At 46.4% G+C, this 19,818-nt stretch overlaps 1 protein-coding gene across 1 annotated transcript; it reads right to left on the bottom strand.

Annotated features, from left to right (window-relative positions):
- Positions 1-983: 983 nt before the first annotated feature.
- IL2RB (interleukin 2 receptor subunit beta) lies at positions 984-17,305 on the bottom strand. Its single transcript, XM_085323412.1, has 9 exons — positions 17,093-17,305; positions 16,642-16,768; positions 14,811-14,916; positions 13,446-13,554; positions 12,220-12,368; positions 11,633-11,804; positions 9,842-9,938; positions 7,951-8,035; positions 984-3,936 (listed from the first exon to the last, which is right to left on the bottom strand). The coding sequence occupies exons 1-9, from the start codon at positions 17,172-17,174 to the stop codon at positions 3,109-3,111; spliced, it is 1,755 nt and encodes a 584-aa protein (XP_085179538.1). The 5' UTR covers positions 17,175-17,305; the 3' UTR covers positions 984-3,108.
- Between the last annotated feature and the right edge of the window lie 2,513 nt (positions 17,306-19,818).

Here is a 19,818-nt window from a genome sequence, read left to right as displayed (position 1 = left end):
CCRTGCTGCGTGCGTTCCACCACGTGGTATTTCAAAATTGCTTTTGGGGACCAGCAGAGAAAGGGCCCCAAAGAACGGAATGTCATGCCTCTGGTATTCACAACCTGGGTTACTCACATATGAGACTACATGACTTTGTTTTCCTGGAAGAAAGGTCCAGTTATCACTAGATCTTATGTTGAGCACTTCCTGCAGCAGTGTGTCACACATTCACACCCAGTGTGGCTGCTAAGGCAGTGCTAACAGTTAGCCAGCTCAGAAAGCTGTCAGCACTTTCACAAGGGTGAAGAATACTGAAACAGCTGGATGATTTTCAGGTACTTGCAGCAGCCTCACTTCCAGCTCTGCTTTCTGGGAATCAGGCAAAGGGAATGTGGCAAAGAAATTTCTGAAGCACATTTACCAATATCCTCCTTTTTTTATGGTGATATCTGAGGGATTCACCCCTCTGAAACATGTTCTCTTCCCAGCCCCAAACCTTCTGCCCACGTAGCTATCTTCCTTCCTTCCTTCTCACAGGATACAGTGATACAAGTGCCAAATCGTCTATGGAGTGTTGTATCTTCCCTGAAAATGCAGTCTGAACCTAGGCTTCTGTCTGAGATTTAGGCCTGACTCAAAGCCTACTAAAGTCAGTCAGGGATTTTTTATTCACTATGAAGAGCTTTGTAGGGGCTACCACAACTGACGTCTTTGGCCAAATGGCCCTTTCTACAAATACCTCCTTTCTACACCTTGCCCTCAACATCCATCTGCCCGCACACCTCTCTGACTGACTTTGAATGGGAATTATGCCCTCTTTTAGGATGTTGAGTCTCTTGGGAAAGGAAGGAGGAGGAAGGCTAAAGGTCCATTGGTGCCAGCAAAGCTTTGCCTAGTCCCTATCTAGAAAAGGGCTGTTATTCCTACTCCCCCAGCCACCCCATAATATGAAAGACAACAAAATATTCTTGCTCCATTGACATTTATTTTATTAACAGAGGCAAAGTGGGGTTTGTTYTTTTTTTTGTTTTTTGKTTTTTTTTCCTCTTTTTTTTCATCTTAGCAGCAAGGATAATTGAGAAGCTTATGAAGATGTACATAGGAACAGGAGAACCCCAGTGTAGCAAGGATCATCAGCCCATGTAAGATAGCATTTTTTCACATAATTTTCCCATTAGAGGTGAGGGATTCAGTGTCTCTTTATGAGGTACATCTGGGAAGCTTTACAAGGCACAGCAAATAGCTTGGCAAGCCTTGCCCTTGCTTATCTGGGAAACTGAGAGCTCTACTTTACCTGCTGTCTCCTGGAGATGATAGAGAAGTTCACATCTTGAGGTAGGCACAAGAGCTGGTGAGAAAAGGGATATAGCTTCCCTAGCCCTCTCAGCTACATTCAGGCCTAGCTTCTTTGAATAGTTTCTTCTGAGGTGAAATTCAAGCTAGTGGGTGGCCACCATTATCTGGGATTCATAATGACAATTAGGCTGCATTAATGCAAGATCATGTAACAATGTGGGACTAGGATAAAGGGAAACTTAACACTTGTATAGACAGAGGTCAGGAAGAATTATTTCTGGGTGAAACTCAGAGGGATGACAGAAATACCAACAAGTTTGATACCTTTGAACTTTTTTGATCTAAAAACTCTAAGAACAAAGATCTTTAGTGCAAGATTGGTATTTTCCRCACTTCTGATTGGTCAAGAAATATGACAAGGAAATAGACAGACAGTAAAGGTGATGAATGTAAGGATGAATGGAACAAGAACAATGTCATCCTTCACCTCACCACCTTTATTCTGTGGTATTTTGCTATTTCTAACAACAGATCAGCAAATGTAGAGGAAAAAGTAAAAAAAAGAGTAGTCATTGCTATCTCCAGTTTTTGTGAGTAGATTGAGGTTTTCTTTTCAGCAAGGGTGCTGATTTGTGAGTTACTTTTCTGGGCTCATTCACGTAGTCTTTGTTGCTAATTAGGCAATGGTTTCCTTTAAGCAATGGAAGGAATAGGCAGCACCACTGTAATGTTTTCCACTAATACAGGATGTGGGATGGGCTATTCTGCAATCAGCTTATCRTAGTCAAATAACTGTATTTTGCCTGAAGGGCAAAGAGGCTTTCAATTTCATGAAAAATATTGCAGCAAGAGTGGGAAATTGTGTGTATTCTTTCTACTGCCATCATTAGACTTGGGAGGGGCAGGGGATTTCCCCAGTATTTTTAACCCGATAATGGGAATTTATTTCAACATTGTACTGCTTAAACAGCTGGCACATTTTTGGCTCTAAGCTGACCTTAAAGATCTGACTCTAAAGCTGGACCAAGGGACTGAGTATGTAATCCCTAGTAGCCTGAAGTGGAGGGACCACAGAGAAAAACAACACCCTTGATCAGTCAGGAGGAAATATCCTTATCCAATTTTTCATCAGCCCCAGCACTCATTGACAGTGCCACCATCCCTTGTACAAAATCTCACATCTACCTCCTTAGGCATTTCTCCTCCTCAGTAGAGGTTTGTGTACCCTATAGGCTGGGACAAGGGAAATGGAACATGTGGCTGCTAAACCTGAAAGCTGGGTGCTATTTTCACACCAAAATGCAGAGCATGGAAGTGCTGGCACAGCATCCCATTGGGAGCTGACAGGAAAAAAAACAATCTGCTGAGTTTTAGGATGGCACTTGAGCAGTGTGGGAAGTTATTTCTATGCCAGTGGTTCCAGTAATAGCAGAGGAACAGGCTTGGTCACAGAAGTGAGTCCTTGCTGTCTTATATTCCTAGGAATACAGTTTCTTTGTCTCCATTAGCTGTGTAGCCACTGAACAATTTTAATGCCTCTTCATAATTTTCTGTGTGTAGTTTTATCTTTATTTTAGCTAAGTTCTCCATGCAAAAGGTCCTCTCATTTCCTGTGGTCTGCTTTACCCTGGAGACAAGTGCTACTCATATATCCATCCATGAATTTACATCTCTTCTAGCTTATTCCTTTTCTGGGTTTGCACCATTCTAGAATAACCCTGTCCTCCATTCCCATTAAAGGCCACAATCATGCTTTAAATAGACAAGTTGTCCATCTGGCCCTCCCTCCAGGAAAGGCCTTTCCCACCTGTGGGTTTCTCCAGGCAGATCCTAGACAGAGCAATGGCTGTATTGACTTTGGAGGTCCCTCAGAGAAAGGTAGGCACCAGTGTTTGGGACCTGGCTGAAGAAGGCTGTTCTGCAGGGATCCTCAGCTTGGGTTTGCCTCAGAGGTGTAGACTGACAAAAAGAAGAGCTAGTATATGCTGCTGGAGTGTCAGAATCAATTGGAGGACTTGCATTCCCATGCCTCTCTGTGGCCTTACTAGTATTGCTATCATGAAGGTCTGGTGGGTCAGGAAAGACTGCGTCTAGCTGGCACAGGGTCTCAGAGGGCTGTAAAGCTGTTTTGTCTGTAACCTCCTCATCCTGCTTCAAAGCTGGTGTTGGCGAGGTGCTTTCCATTGATGAGAGAGCCCGAGAAATAGCCATGGCCTGCTGGACTTCACCCTCTGTCTCTTCTACAAAGGAACCATTTTGGAAGCCCTGGATCCCCTTGGTGCAATGGAGGAAGCTGTGGGACAACACAGGCACATCCTCTGCTAGTGTGCAGAGGTTGGGGGAAGGCAGAGTRTGGTAAGACTTGCTGTCCTCACTGCCACTGTTCTCCTGGGAGAAAGGCTCGTAGGTGAAGTAAACCTGGCAGGGCTCAATCTCAAAGGAGTTGGGAAGGTGAAAGAAGAAGTAGCCTTGGTTGGTGAAGCAGCTGGACACAGAGTGCCCACTGGTTTCTAAGGGAGGATCGGAGGACAGCATGTCTTTGGAAAGGAAAAACTGAGATTCCTGATCTTTCTTCGGCATCACCTCAAGCATGGAGATCTCTGGGGTTGTGCTGCTCACGCAGTAGGAAGATGTGGAGAATGGGGAGGAAAGCCATTTCTGATGGGGAAAAAACATAGGAGAGAGACTGTTACACTCAGAATATAACACTTAGTAAGGAACTAAAGATCTCTCCTTCTGTGTGCCCAAAGCAAATAAGTGGTCTTTTCCCTGACCAAGCAAGAGCTGAGGGGAGGGGGGATTTCACATTCATCGCATCTCATTTGCAGTATTTTCAGAGGGAGTCCATCTTTCTGTCACTTTAAAGCAAGAGCAGAGCAGATCCTGCAAGCCTACATTTTGAGATTTATATGGGGAAAAGGGGGGAGGATTAAAGTGAAAGGAAGAAAAAAGATGAAAGGAAAAAATATGGAATAATAGATAAAAAGACAAGATTGTAAAGAGGACTGATAGTGGAAATATGAAAAACAGTACCGGAATGGATCTCGTATAATACATTTCCATGTGCAGAGTCAAGTTCTAATATACCTACACAGCCCCATGCAGATTTCTTGTCTAAACTGCTCTTTCAAGCCTCTTGTGTGCATTGCCGCACTCATCCAAAGTGGCATCTTGCAGTACTTCACTATCCTTAAAAATAGATTGATTTTGGTAATATCCAACTTCATCATCTTTATGTCTAGCAAAGCCAATTTTTCCAGTTCCTTCTGCACTGGGAAATTGACTATGAACTTTGATCACYCTCTACCCAGAGTAGGTCAAGTTTTCTAATACATTTGCATTTAGGCTTTTTCAAAGCTTTGCAGTCCTCTGGACCCTCTGCAGTTTGTCTCCACCTCCCACATATTGCATCAGACACTCCCTTTAATACAGAACAAAACTGTAATTGTCTTTTTGCAGCTGCCTGTGCTGAATGAGAAATCAGAAGGGAGAAAGGAAGGCAAAAAGAAGGATTAGAGAGAGGAAGTACATGGAAAATGGCTAAGTTCTTGATCCAGGCAGAGTGATGGCAATTAACGGTAAGAGCATCGAGCTCTGCCTAGGCGGGGAGGAGGAGGAGGCAATTCAGATCTTATGGGTAAAGATCAAAGGCCACGCTAGCATGGGGGACACTGTTGTGGGTATCTACTACAGGCCACCTGACCAGGAAGAGGAAGTTGATAAGGCCTCCTATAGACAGCTGGAAGTAGCCTCACTATCACAGGCCCTGGTTCTTGTGGGGGACTTCTACCACCCTGACATCTGCTGGAAGGACTACACAGCAAGGCACAAACAGTCCAGGAGGCTCCTGCAATGCATTGATGATAACTTCTTGTCACAAATGATGGAGAAGCCTACGAGGAAGGGTGTCCTGCTGGACCTTGTCCTTACCAACAGAGATGAACTGGTTGTGAAGTTCGTTGAGATGTGAAGGTTGGGGGCAGCCTTGGCTGCAGCGATCATGAGATGGTGGAGTTCGGGATCCTGCAGGAAAGAACTAGGGCAACAAGCAGGATTGCAATCCTGGACTTCAGGAGAGCGGGCTTTGGGCTCTTCAGAGACCTAATTGGTGGAGTCTCATGGGTTGAGGCCCTAGAGGGAAGGGGGGTCCAGCAGAGCTGGCTAGTATTCAAGCATCACTTCCTCTAAGCTCAAGAGCGGTGCATCCCTATGAGTAAGAAGTCCAGCAAAGGGGGCAGGAGACCTGCGTGGGTGAGCAAGGAGCTCTTGGCCAAATTCAGACAGAAGAAGAAAACACASAGACTGTGGAAGAGGGGACAGGCTACTTGGGAGAATTATAGGAATGCAGTCAGAGTRTGTAGAGATGCAGCGAGGAAGGCTAAGGCCCAGTTGGAATTGAGTCTGGCAAGGGATGTTAAGGACRACAGGAAGGGCTTCTTCAAATACATCAGCAGCAAGAGGAGGACTAGGGAAAAGGCGGGCCCGCTACTGAATGGGGCAGGGGCCCTGGTGACAAGGGATACAGAGAAGGCAGAATTACTGAATGCCTTCTTTGCTTCACTCTTCACTGCTAAGGGCAGCCCTCATGAATCCTGCCGYCTGGACGTGAGGGAGAAAGTCCAGAGAAGGGAAGACTTTCCTTTGGTTGAGAAGGATAGGATTAGAGACCTTCTGGGCAGGCTAGACATCCACAGATCCATGGGCCTGGATGGGATGCACCCATGGGTACTGAGGGAGCTGGCAGATATTATTGCCAAGCTGTTCTCCATCATCTTTGAAAAGTCATGGAGAACTGGAGAGGTGCCTGAGGACTGTAAGAAAGCCAGTGTCACTCCAGTGTTCAAGTAGTGCAAGGAGGAGGACCCAGGCAACTATAGACCAGTCAGCCTCACCTCCATGCCTGGAAAGGTGATGGAACAGCTCATTCTGGATGTCATCTCCAGGCATATGGAGGAAAAGAAGGTGATCAGRAGTAGCCAGCATGGATTCACCAAGGGGAAATCCTGCTTAACCAATCTGATAGCCTTCTATGATGGAGTGACCGGCTGGGGAGATGAGGGGAGAGCAGTGGACGTTGTGTACCTTGACTTCAGCAAGGCTTTTGACACTGTCTCCCATAACATCCTCGTAGAGAAGCTCAGGAAGTGTGGGTTAGACGAGTGGACAGTGAGGTGGATTGAGAACTGGCTGAAAGGCAGAGCACAGAGGGTCKTCATCAGTGGTGTGGAGTCAAGTTGGAGGCCCATGGCTACTGGAGTTCCCCAGGGCTCAGTACTGGGTCCCATCCTGTTCAACTTATTCATCAATGACATGGACGAAGGGACAGAGTGCCTCCTCAGCAAGTTTGCTGATGATACCAAGCTGGGAGGAGTGGCTGACACACCAGAGCGCTGTGCTGCCATTCAGAGAGACCTGGACAGGCTGGAGAGTTGGGCGGAGAGGAATCTCATGAGGTTCAACAAGGGCAAGTGCAGGGTCCTGCACTTAGGGAGAAATAACCCTAGGCACCAGTACAAGCTGGGGGCTGACCTCCTGGAAAGCAGCTCTGCAGAGAAAGACCTGGGAGTGCTGGTGGATGACAGACTGCCCATGGGCCARCAATGTGCCCTTGTGGCCAAGAAAGCCAATGGTATCCTGAGGTGCATTAGGAAGAGTGCTGCCAGCAGGTGGAGGGAGGTGATCCTGCACCCTCTACTCAGCCCTAGGGAGGCCTCATCTCGAGTACTGTGTCCAGTTCTGGGCTCTCCAGTACAAGAGAGACATGGAGCTACTGCAGAGAGTCCAGCTACGAGGATGATCAGAGGGCTGGAGCACCTGCCCTGTGAAGAACGGCTGCGAGAGCTGGGCCTCTTCAGCCTGGGGAAGAGAAGACTGAGGGGGGATCTTCTCAATGTCTGTAAGTACCTGAAGGGAGGGTRTCAAGGGGACAGGGCCAAACTCTTTTCAGTTTTCCCATGTGACAGGACAAGAGGCAATGGGCAGAAATTGAAGCACAGGAAGTTCCGCCTGAAGGTGAGGGGGAATTTCTTCCCTGTGAGAGTGACAGAGCCCTGGAACAGGTTGCCCAGAGAGGTGGTGGAGTCTCCTTCTTTGGAGATATTCAAGGCCCGCCTGGATGCAACCCTGTCTACCATGCTCTAGGTGACCCTGCTTGAGCAGGGAGGTTGGACTAGATGATCTCAAGAGGTCCCTTCCAACCTTACTTATTCTGTGATTCTATGAAGAGCCGAAGAGGGCTGACTGTGCTAGAGATAAAGCTCATAACCAAAAGAAGCGTATCAGAGCAGGAAATCTGGGGAACAGTTAGGTAGTCTAGGGTAGACAAGCAGGACAGAAGCTAGGTGGGAGGGGATCTGAGAGACCAGGCTCCTCTCGCAGTTCCTTGTATTCTCTCAGGCTTTCCTGTCAGTAGAGAAGGGTGCTGAGGTTTGCATGATTTGCCATTTCTCATTAATTAATGGAATTAGAGATGCATCAGCTGAGTTGCAAGTTTTAGAAGTCAAAAAAATAAAACCTGAGCAGAGAACTTAACAACTGGTGCTGCAGGAAAACGAACTGTGTGTGGACATGTACGTCCAAGGACCTGGTATCTGCACCAGGCATGTACAGCTGGACTATTACTTCCTTCCTTTCTCCTTTTGTAACCACTTGCCTCCATCCCTGTCACTGTACCTGAACATCTCCTCCATGAACTGTGATGAGTGGGGGAAAGAACTTTTCAGGGTCTGGGATGTGAATCTTCAGCATCTTCTTAAACCTTGAGAGGAGAGAAAGAGAAGGAGAAATGAAGTAGGACCTGATCCTGACTTCTTTGGCACTGTTGTAGGGGTTGGAGCGAGCGTTGCAGCTGTTGGGCACTATCATGGCATATGACTGAGGTAAAAGAACAAGCCTGAGGGATGATATCTTTGCTCTTCAGTGGCCTGAAATACAATAGCTGTTGGGTAAGGCTTCCAAAGAAGAGGCAGGTGAAACTGGCATTCGAAAATAATCTCCCCTCATTATTTTCTCTGGGGACGGACAGCCGACAGTTTACAGCCTTCCCCACCTTCTCTGGTCACCTTGGGCAACCCACCTGGCCCTCCCACTCTGCCAAGCTGGGCAGGTCTCCCTTGTTCCAAAGGTCCAGATGCTGTGAGCCACCCCGCTTTGCTTTGCTGCCCCACAATAACTCAGAAGACCATGGGGCTTGAGTGGCACCTGTCAATGCCTGCCCTGTTAGCTAGGTCGCACTGGAACTACAAGATCATTTAAGCATGTTTTGCACCAGTCTAGCTGCTCCTGGTTTACTGGAGCCAGTGTTTTGTCACAGTGGGGCAGCATAAAGCGATTTAATCCTTCTCCCTGTTACTTAGAGAGGTTAGCAGATCCTGTCAGCTGTTTCTTGAAGCTTTGCAGTGGGATGCTCTGAGAAAAGACCCTCCTGACCTCTGGAGGCAATCAGTGTACTCTCTGGAACATAAAGGTTCTTGCATATGAACTACCTTACATCAGTGCAAATGCTATTTTTATTCATGCATATCTCATCCTTCCTTGGATCTTTCCTCGGCATTATCCTCCATCCAATCCCATGGGTTAGCTATACTCTGTGGAGAAAGGAGTCCTTTTATCTAAGCCATACAACTAGCACTTCCTCATCTTTGTGTTATGACTTAAGGTAAATCATAGTGACCAATGACTTTCTCAGTACTCATCTTTAATGCACTCCTCCTCCTTTCCTTACAGAGCAGCCATCACAGACTCTGCTCCCTCCTTCTCTGAAAGCATTTCTTCCTGCTCCCTGCCACTGACATGAGCACCTTGYTTTTCTGTCCTTGTACTGAGATGAGGAAAGTACAATCTGAAGCCATTTTAAACCCTGGTTTGCCCAGAGGTCACCCTCTGTGTGTAGAGGTCRCAGTCCTGTGGCTGTTACATCGGGTAACCTTGTGAAACACATTCAGTTCTGACTAAGAGAGCATCTGGGTAGAAATTCAGGCAGAAGGAGGAGGTCTTTATAATATCATATAGATGTTTATCAGCATGTGGTGAGGGAATTTAGGACTGCACAGGCCACATAAAGGAAAAAAATGTACTCCTCAATCAGGAGTCCTGTCTACAGACCAAATATCACTATATTCTGCCTGAGCTCTGGCTAGAGAGTTTAAGAAGTGAGAAGGCAGTAGAACCTATGCTTGCTTGTTCCTCTCTCTGAGAAGAGTGCTCAGCTCAGTGGCCTATTTTTTAAGAAGCAATTTTGGTGCATCTTTCTGAAGCATCCCTCCAAAGGAACATCACTCTAACCCAAGGGCAATTGAAAGGCCAAGGCAGCTATTTCAAACTCAACAAGGCATGGCTCCACACCACATGAGAGTGGCACAATATGACAATGTTACCAGCACCACATAATGTTGGGTTGTGATGTAGCTCCTCAGATTAATATTAACCTCAAAAGGCTGAGCTATGAACCATATGCGAGAGTCTCTTTTTATCCTAGGTAATGCTAAGTAAAAATTAAATTGAGTTTTGAGGAGACACACAGGAAACAGGACAGAACAGAGAGAAACAATCGACTCCCATTTACCATTTCAGGGTCTTCAAGTTAAGAAGGAAGGCAGTCCCGATGATCACAAAGATGCAAGTACTCACAATAAGAGCTGGTAGGACTGGGAGGGATGTTTCTGCAAGATGAGAGAGAAAGAAGGAGCTACTGTGAAAATCTAGCCAGGATTCTGGAGCTGCAGTCCTGTGGCTGTTCAAGCTCTGTTCAAGCTGTGCCTCTCAGTATTATAATATTTCCCTGCAAAAAAATCACCTGAGACACCAGTCAGATAAACAGGTTCTGCTCTGTTGTCTAGGATGCCTTAGAGCTGAGATGGGTTTCAGAGTCCATTTGGCATGGTTTAATAGATAGTTTCTTGCTCAACAGCTTGAACTCCTTGTTCATAATAGCACCTCAGCTGGGGATTACTGCAGATGAGGTGCCACCATGTACTAGTAAATCAACTTCAGTGGAGCTGGGGATATGGAAGGTGACTATAGGTTGATGGGGTAGACAGAGACAWGAGATTCATGGATGTTGTTGTGGTTAGTAAGGCCAAGGATGGAGAAGCTTAGGGGTCATGGGCTTGGCTTTGGAGAGATATGGGAGAGTTTAGGGAGCCTAGGTAGGATACAGCCCTGCATCACATAACCATTTAGGTGCTTGGACTGTAGAGTTAGGAGAAGGAGACTGAGTTTCCACATACTCAGCTTTACCAGCATTTTTTCTGGGGGGGGGGCTTGCATCATCTCAAACTTTTCTTAATCTGTTTCTTTTACACACATCTCCCCCAAGCACCTTTGCTTGATTTTGTTGTTCTGCTGCCAGTCTCCTTGGCCTGCCACCTCATCTTCCTCCATCCCTAGTGCCCCTAGGTCTGGACTTTTAGAGCTCCTCTGGAGTAGTTGTGAGGGAGCAGTGAAAAATAGAAGGAGGRGACATTTTTAGGAAGTTCTTTCTTTGCATGTCCTTGAGATGTTTCTAAGATCACTTTGCCTCCTCTGCCTCTGGTACCCTGGTTATCTTTGGGTCTTGGTTGCTATGGCAACTGGTTGCGGCTGTATCCTATTCATTGACATCACACACTGTCAAAATCTGATCGCCACAGCAACACAGTGCCCTTTCTAAACATAGCTCCTCTGTTTATACCAGTACCAAGCACAACAGGGAGAGGCTGGGCAGAGGCAGAGTGGGGTCAATGTGAGGAGGAATAACCTCTAGCTACCTATTTCCCAAAGAAGAAATGTCAGAAACCAGAGTCAATGACTAACCGCAGAAACTTGCTCAAGGCACTGTATTTCAAGGTTTCAGGAGGTGTCTTCCATGCTAGGTTCATGGTAATGACTGATACACATCTTCAYGGGAAGCTTTTGGAAGAGGTGCATGCATGTAAGTCCCATTCACTCTCCCCGAGACTTTGATTCTTAGGCTCAGGTCTCCTGTCCAGCTGTACATCACACTGATCAATGGCTCCACTAAACTGGGCCATTCTAGCAAGTTGGACTTCTGTTCACAGGTCACATGGCCACTTAGGGAAATGACAGTCCCACCCACTGCTTCTGCAGGTCACACATTTAGTCTTGTGCTCTGGGGATGAAGGCACTGATCTACATCTTGTGGATCTTGTCTGGTCTTCCTTAAGCCCTATTAAGTCAGCCTAATTGTAATGAGGAGAAAAAGATCGTTTCCAATCTATGTATTACTCTTCAGTTAATGCAATCCTCCCTTCCCATCTTCCTCCTTCTTCCTAGCCTACTTTGGCCCTTTTCCTCTGTTTTCCTTCTGTGAGTCCCCCTTCCCCTCCAAGTCAGATTGCCTGATTCTGATCCTTACGGTCAGCATGTGTCCTCCACAATATTGTCTCACTCCAGTCACTCCACACGCCTTTGTAGGGACTTGAGGTGCCTGGCTTTGCACGGACAGCTGCCTCATATTTCAGGTTGGAGGAGAGGCTCTCGAACACTACCCACATCTGGTCCTGTAAAATGGTGAACAGCCTGGCCTCCTAGGAGAGGGGAAATATTTGAGCATCATTACCACAATGCTGTGGCTCACAACCTGAAACATCCATCCCCATCAGGCCCTTAGAAAGAACCCTCCCCCCTTGAGCTTTGCTTGCTCATGCCGGAGAACAAGTCTTCTTTGCTCTTTTCATCCCTTCTCAGGTTTGTCCTGGAGCTGTCTGGATTCCTCTTGTCACAGAACCAGGTAAAATAGGATTCCCATCTGCCTCCATGTCACCACTAAATACTGGCAGCAGGTGACACATCTAAAAGTGGGGGGTAATCCCCTCTCCAGCTTCACTAAAACTGTTTTTCTCCTGAGGAGAGGGTTGTTTTGCCCAGCAGACAGTCTTGGATAGCCTAAAGAAGGCCAGGAGTCATATGCTGGCAGGTTCCAGTCTCCTGCTCTGTACTTACCTCCCACGGCTGACTCGTGGTTCGGTACCGTACTTGATATTCCCGTGCACCATCTAAGTAGTGAGAGGAAATATTCAAGGTCCATGTTAGATTGTAGGTGTTTTCAGTGTTCCTAACGAGTTGAAGATTTCCTGGAGGCCTCAGCTTGACTGTAAAGAGAGAGAAAGAGAGAGAGAACATCTGTGCTGTCTGTCCATAAGAAGGCTCTGCTGGAAAACCTCATGCAGCAGGATTAGTGTCTTGCCTGCATTCACAGATTCCAGCCTAACACTGCTGAGTGAAATGGTTAATGAGTTCCTCCTCTCTGTTCCTCCTTCTTCCCCATTGACGCTGATGGCAAAAGGCCTGTTTTCTCTGGACTGCATTAAGGACAGCTCCTCTTGTGAACCTGAGAGTGTGGTCCCTGAAGACATTGCAATTCTACATGGCCAAGCATCCCATCTTATAGGGGTGATCCATGAGGCAATTGTATGGACAGGAATGGAGCACTGCTGGAGTGACAGCTGCTTCCCAGCTGCTCTTTCAGAGAGATACAGCCACAGCCACAGGGGATGGAGTTACACAGACTGGCTGGGCTGATCCTCCCAAACACCTGACCCCAGCCATGCCTTCCCATGCATCAACTTGCAGCAGCTCTGCTGGACCTCTTCTTGAGCCAGTTAAACTCACACATCTGGCAAAAAAAAGACCCAAGGGGATGTTTTTCTTCTGGATTAAAGAGTTGAATRATTTCAGCAAAGGCTATGACACAAGCCAAAGCTGGCTCAAAGGAAGGTGAAAACATATGTCTGGGAGGAGGGGCATGAGAAGAGCAGCAATACTTTCTCTCCTTTTTGCAGCATATATATTTCAGAGTGTCAGCTGAGCTGTCATGGCCTATTGAAGCCAGAAATCCTACAGCAAATGACAGCTACTGAAAGCACTAGTTCAGAGATCAAGCAGAGCCTGGCCCTCTCCAGTAAAACACTCTTACTGAACACTGTTCCGTTTATAGGAGTGTCCCATTTGAACAGAGTCCCATTTATAGTGGCTGGCATGACACTGCAGGTCAGAGGTGCGAGTGATGGGATACAGTGTCATCTATCTCTGCTAGCTGTGTCAGGGAGCAAGGAAAAGAGGTAAGTCTAAAATCAGTTATGGGTGTTGCACAGGGGTGGCTGGGGAAGAGAAATTAGGTATCACTTCATGGGGAAGCTCCAGAGACTGCAAGACAGATGAGCACTTACTATTTTCAAGTGGTCTGAAATTCTCCTTTTGCACAAGTATAGTTCTCTTTTCTCCAATTTGGCAGTGTACAGCTATGGTTAGAGAGTCTGCAGTGGTGAAACATTGAGTCTACAAGGGAAAATTACCATTAGTAACACCCAAGCCTCATTAATAAACACTCATATTTCTATGCATTGCCTGCATATAAGAGGTTTAGGAATACCTGACAGTGAATAAAGATGAAATTTTTGTCTGAAAGGCCTAAGCCTCCGAGGTGAATAGAGAAACCAAAGATTTATAATTGATGTAGTTGGGTTTTTTTTGCTCTTTGGTGAGCAGGACACTAAATGCTGTGATGTGTCAATTTCCTAGGATTATTACATCCTGACTAGGCAGGAAGGAAAGCTATTTTAGAAAAACAGGTGACATGTTTTGTGAGGCAAAGTATTTTGGCAAAAATATTTTACATTCATCAGTAAGATTAAGATAGTATTAGGATTAAATTTTACTCCTGAAGCACAATGAAGTTACGATAAACAGATAGAATATGGTTCCACAGCAATACACATAGCTGTATGATACACAGTTACGTGTATCACACAGTAGTAAATATGCAATATATAAATTAGCTTGACTGGAAAGAAAAGAGTTTGAAAGAGCTTTTTTTGGACTTGTTTACCAAGCTCCACATTCATCTTTGTACATGAGGTGCAAATAGGAGAAAGCTTGTCTAGTGTTAGAACTGGTTGTGACCATAGCAATAAGGAGAATTAGCTCATATTGGTTTGTTTTTTCTTTCCTGAAAATGCAAAAACTACAGCAGTTTCTGGGTATGACGAGGGAAGTACCTAAAGAGCCTAACAAACTACCAATTTAAATAAATAATAATAATTAGAAGACGTGTCTCACCATTGGCTCCATCAATGTGCTGCCATTGCAGCTAGCATCTGACACATTGAGCCAGAGACTTCACAGTACTTAATGACTTGGAAAATGGTGTTGTCCTCTTCAAGGAAAATGAGGTCTGGAGGTGACCTCAGATCCAGTGCTGATATCCATTCCTCTTCAGAGGAAGGGAATAAGGCCAAGCCCAGGTAATTATGATGCATGTGATCTGTCTGTTCTGCACTTCTTCTACATGCATCATGACAGCATGGCCTAGCTCACAATGCATCCAGCCCCACCACCAGGGGAACCCGTAAAGTTGGTGGAGAATATCAACAACACACTGGACTGTGTGTTGACATATTCACGAGACTGGTGCCAGGGAACCTGTTTGGGCTCTTTACAGTGCTTCTGGATGTCACACTGTATATACATCCAAAATCACATACAGATCCCATCCAYGTTGTCATTAGCTAGGACATCCCAGATGAATTACTTACATTACTGTTTTTGCTGAAGGTCTTGATGCATCTCCTAAGCCCTGTTATGTGTTCTGCCTTGGATAATTCACAGTGCTCCTTGAATTTTTCAGGTAAAGAATATGGCCTAGGTTTTAAGCAGGAGAAATCCAATGAGCTAGGGAGGTCTTTCAAATTGTTTTGCATCCTACCAAACTAGCTGAAAACATTACACTACAAAATCCTGCAATGGGAAACTTTTTCCCTCCTCACCACATCATTCAGCCATATCTTATGGATTGGAACATGGAAAGTCATTGCATCCCAGCTATTTCAAGTCAAAAATGGCAAGAGGTTTCCAGTCTCCGAGGCTTCACAGAAACCTCTGGCTACCTCCTCTGATTCCTGTTGATAACAAAGGGCATGCAGAGCTCAAACACTCCTGCTCCCCACAGCTGTGTCAATGTGGCCYTGGGAGACAGGGGCCTGTCTGTTTTATTCCTTCTATGCTTTACAGGTCTCCTTCAAGCTACTGACTGTCATGTAGTGTCTCAAATACTGAGACGTATCCTCTGAACCAGGTCCCATCTTGTACTCAGCCAAGGTTGTGCCTCATGCTTGGCAGTGCTATGCCACAGCCCGTCTTCTGCTCTGCGTCCCCTGACAAGTGTAGCTGGACTATATAAGGTGAGATATAGCACAGRGGGCAATATAGTGGGAGAGCAGTGGAGGGGTTGCAGATGAAGGAGTATCATGCTGAGCTGGCTGCTGCAGCTGTTAGGTCAGACCAGGCCTGGGATTTGTCAATGGTGTGAAGAGGAGAGCTTTGTCTATAATTTTCCTTGAAGAGACAGCTGTAACCTAACCTCTTAGGGCTGCAGGCCAAAGAGCTTTGAAGGGTGAAAGGCCAGTTGGTCCTCTTAGCAAGTGGTTTGCTGCAGAGGAAGCAAAATAGACTGCACACACCCCTGAGGTGTCTTAGAACCCTGGTCAGCTTGGCACAATTCCTAGTTTAGTCCCAGTTCCAGATCCAGCTCTTTTGATTCAGTCCCCTGGAGCAACAGAAATGTTTTGGGCTTTTTAGTTCCATGCACCAGCCCTAGAGTGTATCCAGCAAACCCAGCCCCATTATGAGATATCGCTACYGGAAGTCAGGAGAGACCTATTCACTACTAGAACCACACTGGGCCTCTTCTTGTTATGGGCACCCAAGGAAGYCCTAGAGCAGACTGGCTCCTCTCTTGACTGAAGATGTCAGAGTTGGAGACCACAGAGACCCAGGCAACCCCTACTGCTGTGCCAGCTACATGTCTATCCCTGTGATGGGCAACATATGGCAGAGGAAAACATCATGAATTGGGAGAGGTGAAAGGGCCAGGGGAGACTCTAAGGGGAAGAACATTTTCCTCTTTCATTGTCACTGAAAGTATGGCATTCCTGTTTTGTCCATCGTAAGGACAGTGGGCAAATGGCTCCTGTATAACTTTACACACACATACACACACGTGCGCATACACACACACACAGACCAATCATATACTTTTCTCTGTATATCCTTCTTTTCAATGACAAATGCCCTTCAGTCCAGGGAATAGAGCTCTTTGGAAAATGAAGCATGGCAGAGCAATGGAGGTGGAATATGGGATGTACTGGTCATTTGAGTACCATCAGAAGGTGATCACTGAGCACAGGCTGGCATCTTAACCAGCATAGGGTTAGAGAGAATGAGAGTGCAAAGGCAAAGCCCCTTGTCTCTGTGTATTCACAGCACCTGGCCTGGAGAGGAGTAGCCTAGATTTACATTAAGAAGCAGACTTTGCAGGACATTTTTCATTCAAAGTATTGGCTTTCCTCAGCCTTTCCAATCACTCACCTGTCGCAGAAAGCAAACTTCGATAAAATTTCCAGGTGGCATGGTGCTTCAGCAAGGTCCCTGCCTGAGTTCCAGGCGCAAAACAGAGCCGCCCGTGAGTCATACCAACAAGTTAGATTGGAGGTGCCTGCCAGTGGACAACAACAATGATGAATTAGTAATACCTTTTGGCATTAACTGCGTTCATAGACAATTCTAYCCCCTCCCAAACTAAAGACTGATTCCTCTACTGGATAACTGCCTTCAAGTAAGAAAGAAGAGTCACTCACATCTCTAGCTGCTCTGTGTCCTTGGAGCATGACATACTTGCAGAGACTTTTATTGCAATCTCCTCTGGTCGTATGTTACAATGCAAGCATTTTTTAGTGACATACCATTCCACACACTCTTCCCTGACTGACATCCTTCCCTATTAGTCCTACTGCCACAGGTGAAGAGAATCACTTCTTACCTTGTGTAGAGTCTGATGCCAGCAAGAGAGGCACGAGGCTGAACAGCCAGAGGTAGCACAGAAGCAGTAAAGAGGGCTTCATCTGTACTGGTGACACACTGGAAGACAGAAGACCACCCCCCGCCCCAACATGGCTTAGCAATGCACATTAGGAAGGTCTCATCTCAAACGATGACTCCTCAGTCCTGGGGCAAGGCTTGAAGCCAGTGTCACTCTTCCAGGCTCAGAAATTCATATTTCTCCCATCCAGAGGCTACATTTTTTTTCTCAGCATCTCATAGTTTTCCTGCCTTGGGTGCTTTGCTCAGCACTGAAACCATTCACAGTGCAAGGTGCGCAGGCTGTTTGCAGATGTAATGCCTTCTGGAAATGCATGTGAGTGCACATCACTCCGCATGTATTATTTCAGACTGCTTGCTGACTCAGGCAGAGAGTGGTTGAGCACTGCTTGCATTTTGAAGATTTTCTTTTTTGTAAGCCCTATAGCTGAGATAGCAAGGTGTTGGCTGAGTAAGAGAGCCCTCCAGCTGCCAGCAAGAGTTAGTAACAAAGCACATAGCTTAGGAGATAGATTTTTGAATGGCTTTATGGGACAGGAATAAAGATCAAGGAGAAAGAGAAGTTTATCAGGTTCTGGAAAGTTGAGGCTTTGCTATACCAGAAAATCAGACACACTCGTGCACAAATCATGCATCATTCTTTCCTARTAGACCCTACACTGCATCAAACTGAGCCTTGCTTTAAGTGTAGCAGAAAATTCAGGCTTTGTAATTATGTAACCCTGTAGAACTCCTCATCTGCCCCTGGCAAAGGAACTCCTTGTCCTGCCAAACCTGTACAGCTCTGGCCCATGTAGGATGGATTCAGTTTTCAGGTTTCTCATCCATAAAATTCCAAGCCTCCTCCTCCCCCCATCCCTCTGGACATCCATACTTTTCTCCCCTACCCAGAGAAGAAARGATCATCCTCACCTCTCAGCAAGTCTGGAGCACCGGCAGGGCTGAGCAAAGCAAACCAGAGTGCTGCTGAACCCTCCTGGGACTGCCAAGGGAGCAGGAATAGAGGGTTTTTAATGGTCTGGCATGAAGCATAATATAGATTCCATTTATGATAAAAGATTGGGTTCAGAAGAAAAACAGGATGACAACACATTCACAGACAAAGAAGAGAGAGAAAGAAAGCAGCTGGGGTGGTTGTGAGATGTGGCGTATGATTTGAGAGGACTGTGGAAAGACAGAAAGATAAATATATGCTCAGCCCTCCCCAACAGCATGGATCAGTTTGTCAGACTGAAACTCCTTCCAACACACTGTTCAGAGCCACCCCTGTGTGGGAGACAGCTGGTATCACCCCTTTTACCTTCCAGCTCCAGGCACCGGCTGCCAGGCGGTCCAGATGAAGAGAGCCTCTGGGTACTGTGTCACTGGGTTTGATGAAAGCAGGCGCTGGCTGTCAAACTGTGAGGGGAACTTGGGGAAGGGTGAGGGATAGCGGGGAGGATCCTCGCTCAGTGCATGTCCACCTGTCTGCCACTGCTGCTGGCATAAGACGAAAGGGGCCTCCAGCCAAACAGTTCTGCAAGAGCAAAAGGTTGTGGAGCAGTTTCTCTTGTACGTGCTCGATCTCTCTGTCTTCTCCCTCTCACCTTTACACAGGAAGCTGCTGCTTGCTTGCCTTGTCAGACTGAGACGAGGCCCCGAAGTATCGAAAAGGCTACCAAGGCCGAAAATAAAAAGCCCCAAACCACGTCCTACTTCCTGCTGGTAGAGCAATAGGTGCAGAAACAAGGGTGGAGGGATCAGGTGTTAGTTTGTAGTGCTCAGTTATACTGGGGACCAATATGTAACTGTTGCTGGGGAACAAAAGAGAAAGGAAAGGGCCTGTCTTCCCAGGACTCTGACAAGAGACCCAAATACACAGACAGACCACTCATATCACTCTCAAGGTCTGCACGTGTGCACAGATCAATTTGAAACTGGATAGGAGTCAATCCCCAGTAGAAACATGTGGGCCAGTTTGTGAAAAATTAGTCATTGACCTAAGCAAAACCAGAATGAAACCAGCCTCCCATCCATCGTCCCAGTTTCACAGGACCCATCCCAGGTCAGATTTAGAGTGGAACACAGATAGTACAGTGTGTAAGCATGCTTGAGGCACAACCCTCATGCTTGTGGATAACATGACACCACAGCAATCACTGTTTTGCAGCCAAACAGGCCTTCACTCCGCAGGAGGTGAAGGAATCATCCTCTCTGACCTGAGCCTCTTATTTAGTTCAGCCAGGCAAGACTGCTCTGTAGTAGCTGCTGTGCTTGTTTTACATGGCTTGTCCAAGAGGCCACAAGGTATGGAAAAGATATAGTCACCTTCTTCTGAAACTTCATGTTCCCTCTCTGCCACAGATAGATAATCCCTCACAGGCCCTGTGGGGAATGTTTAACTATAGATCTTTTCACCATAGGAGACATTTCCCCAAATACACATTGTTCTCACCTTCCAACTCAAGATATACACACAAACATAAATCCATAGCCCAATAGTAGCCCAGTTCACAAATAGGCATGCACAGACTCACATTTCCCCACACACCTCTCATTTCYGCATATAAATCAAATTCTCTGAAGTGCAGCATATCACATTTCCCGTCCAGTTTGGGCTATGTGACGATGGCCTCTGGTGTGAGGCAGGAAGATGAGAATATCCTTTTATACACACAGTGGTCACTG

This window comes from Rhea americana, unplaced genomic scaffold, assembly GCF_003343005.1.
Source record: "Rhea americana isolate MKP2758 unplaced genomic scaffold, rheAme1 scaffold_85, whole genome shotgun sequence".
NCBI lineage: Eukaryota > Metazoa > Chordata > Aves > Rheiformes > Rheidae > Rhea > Rhea americana.
The sequence above is the reverse complement of the archived record's forward strand: the minus strand, read 5'-3'. Positions and strand labels throughout refer to the sequence as shown.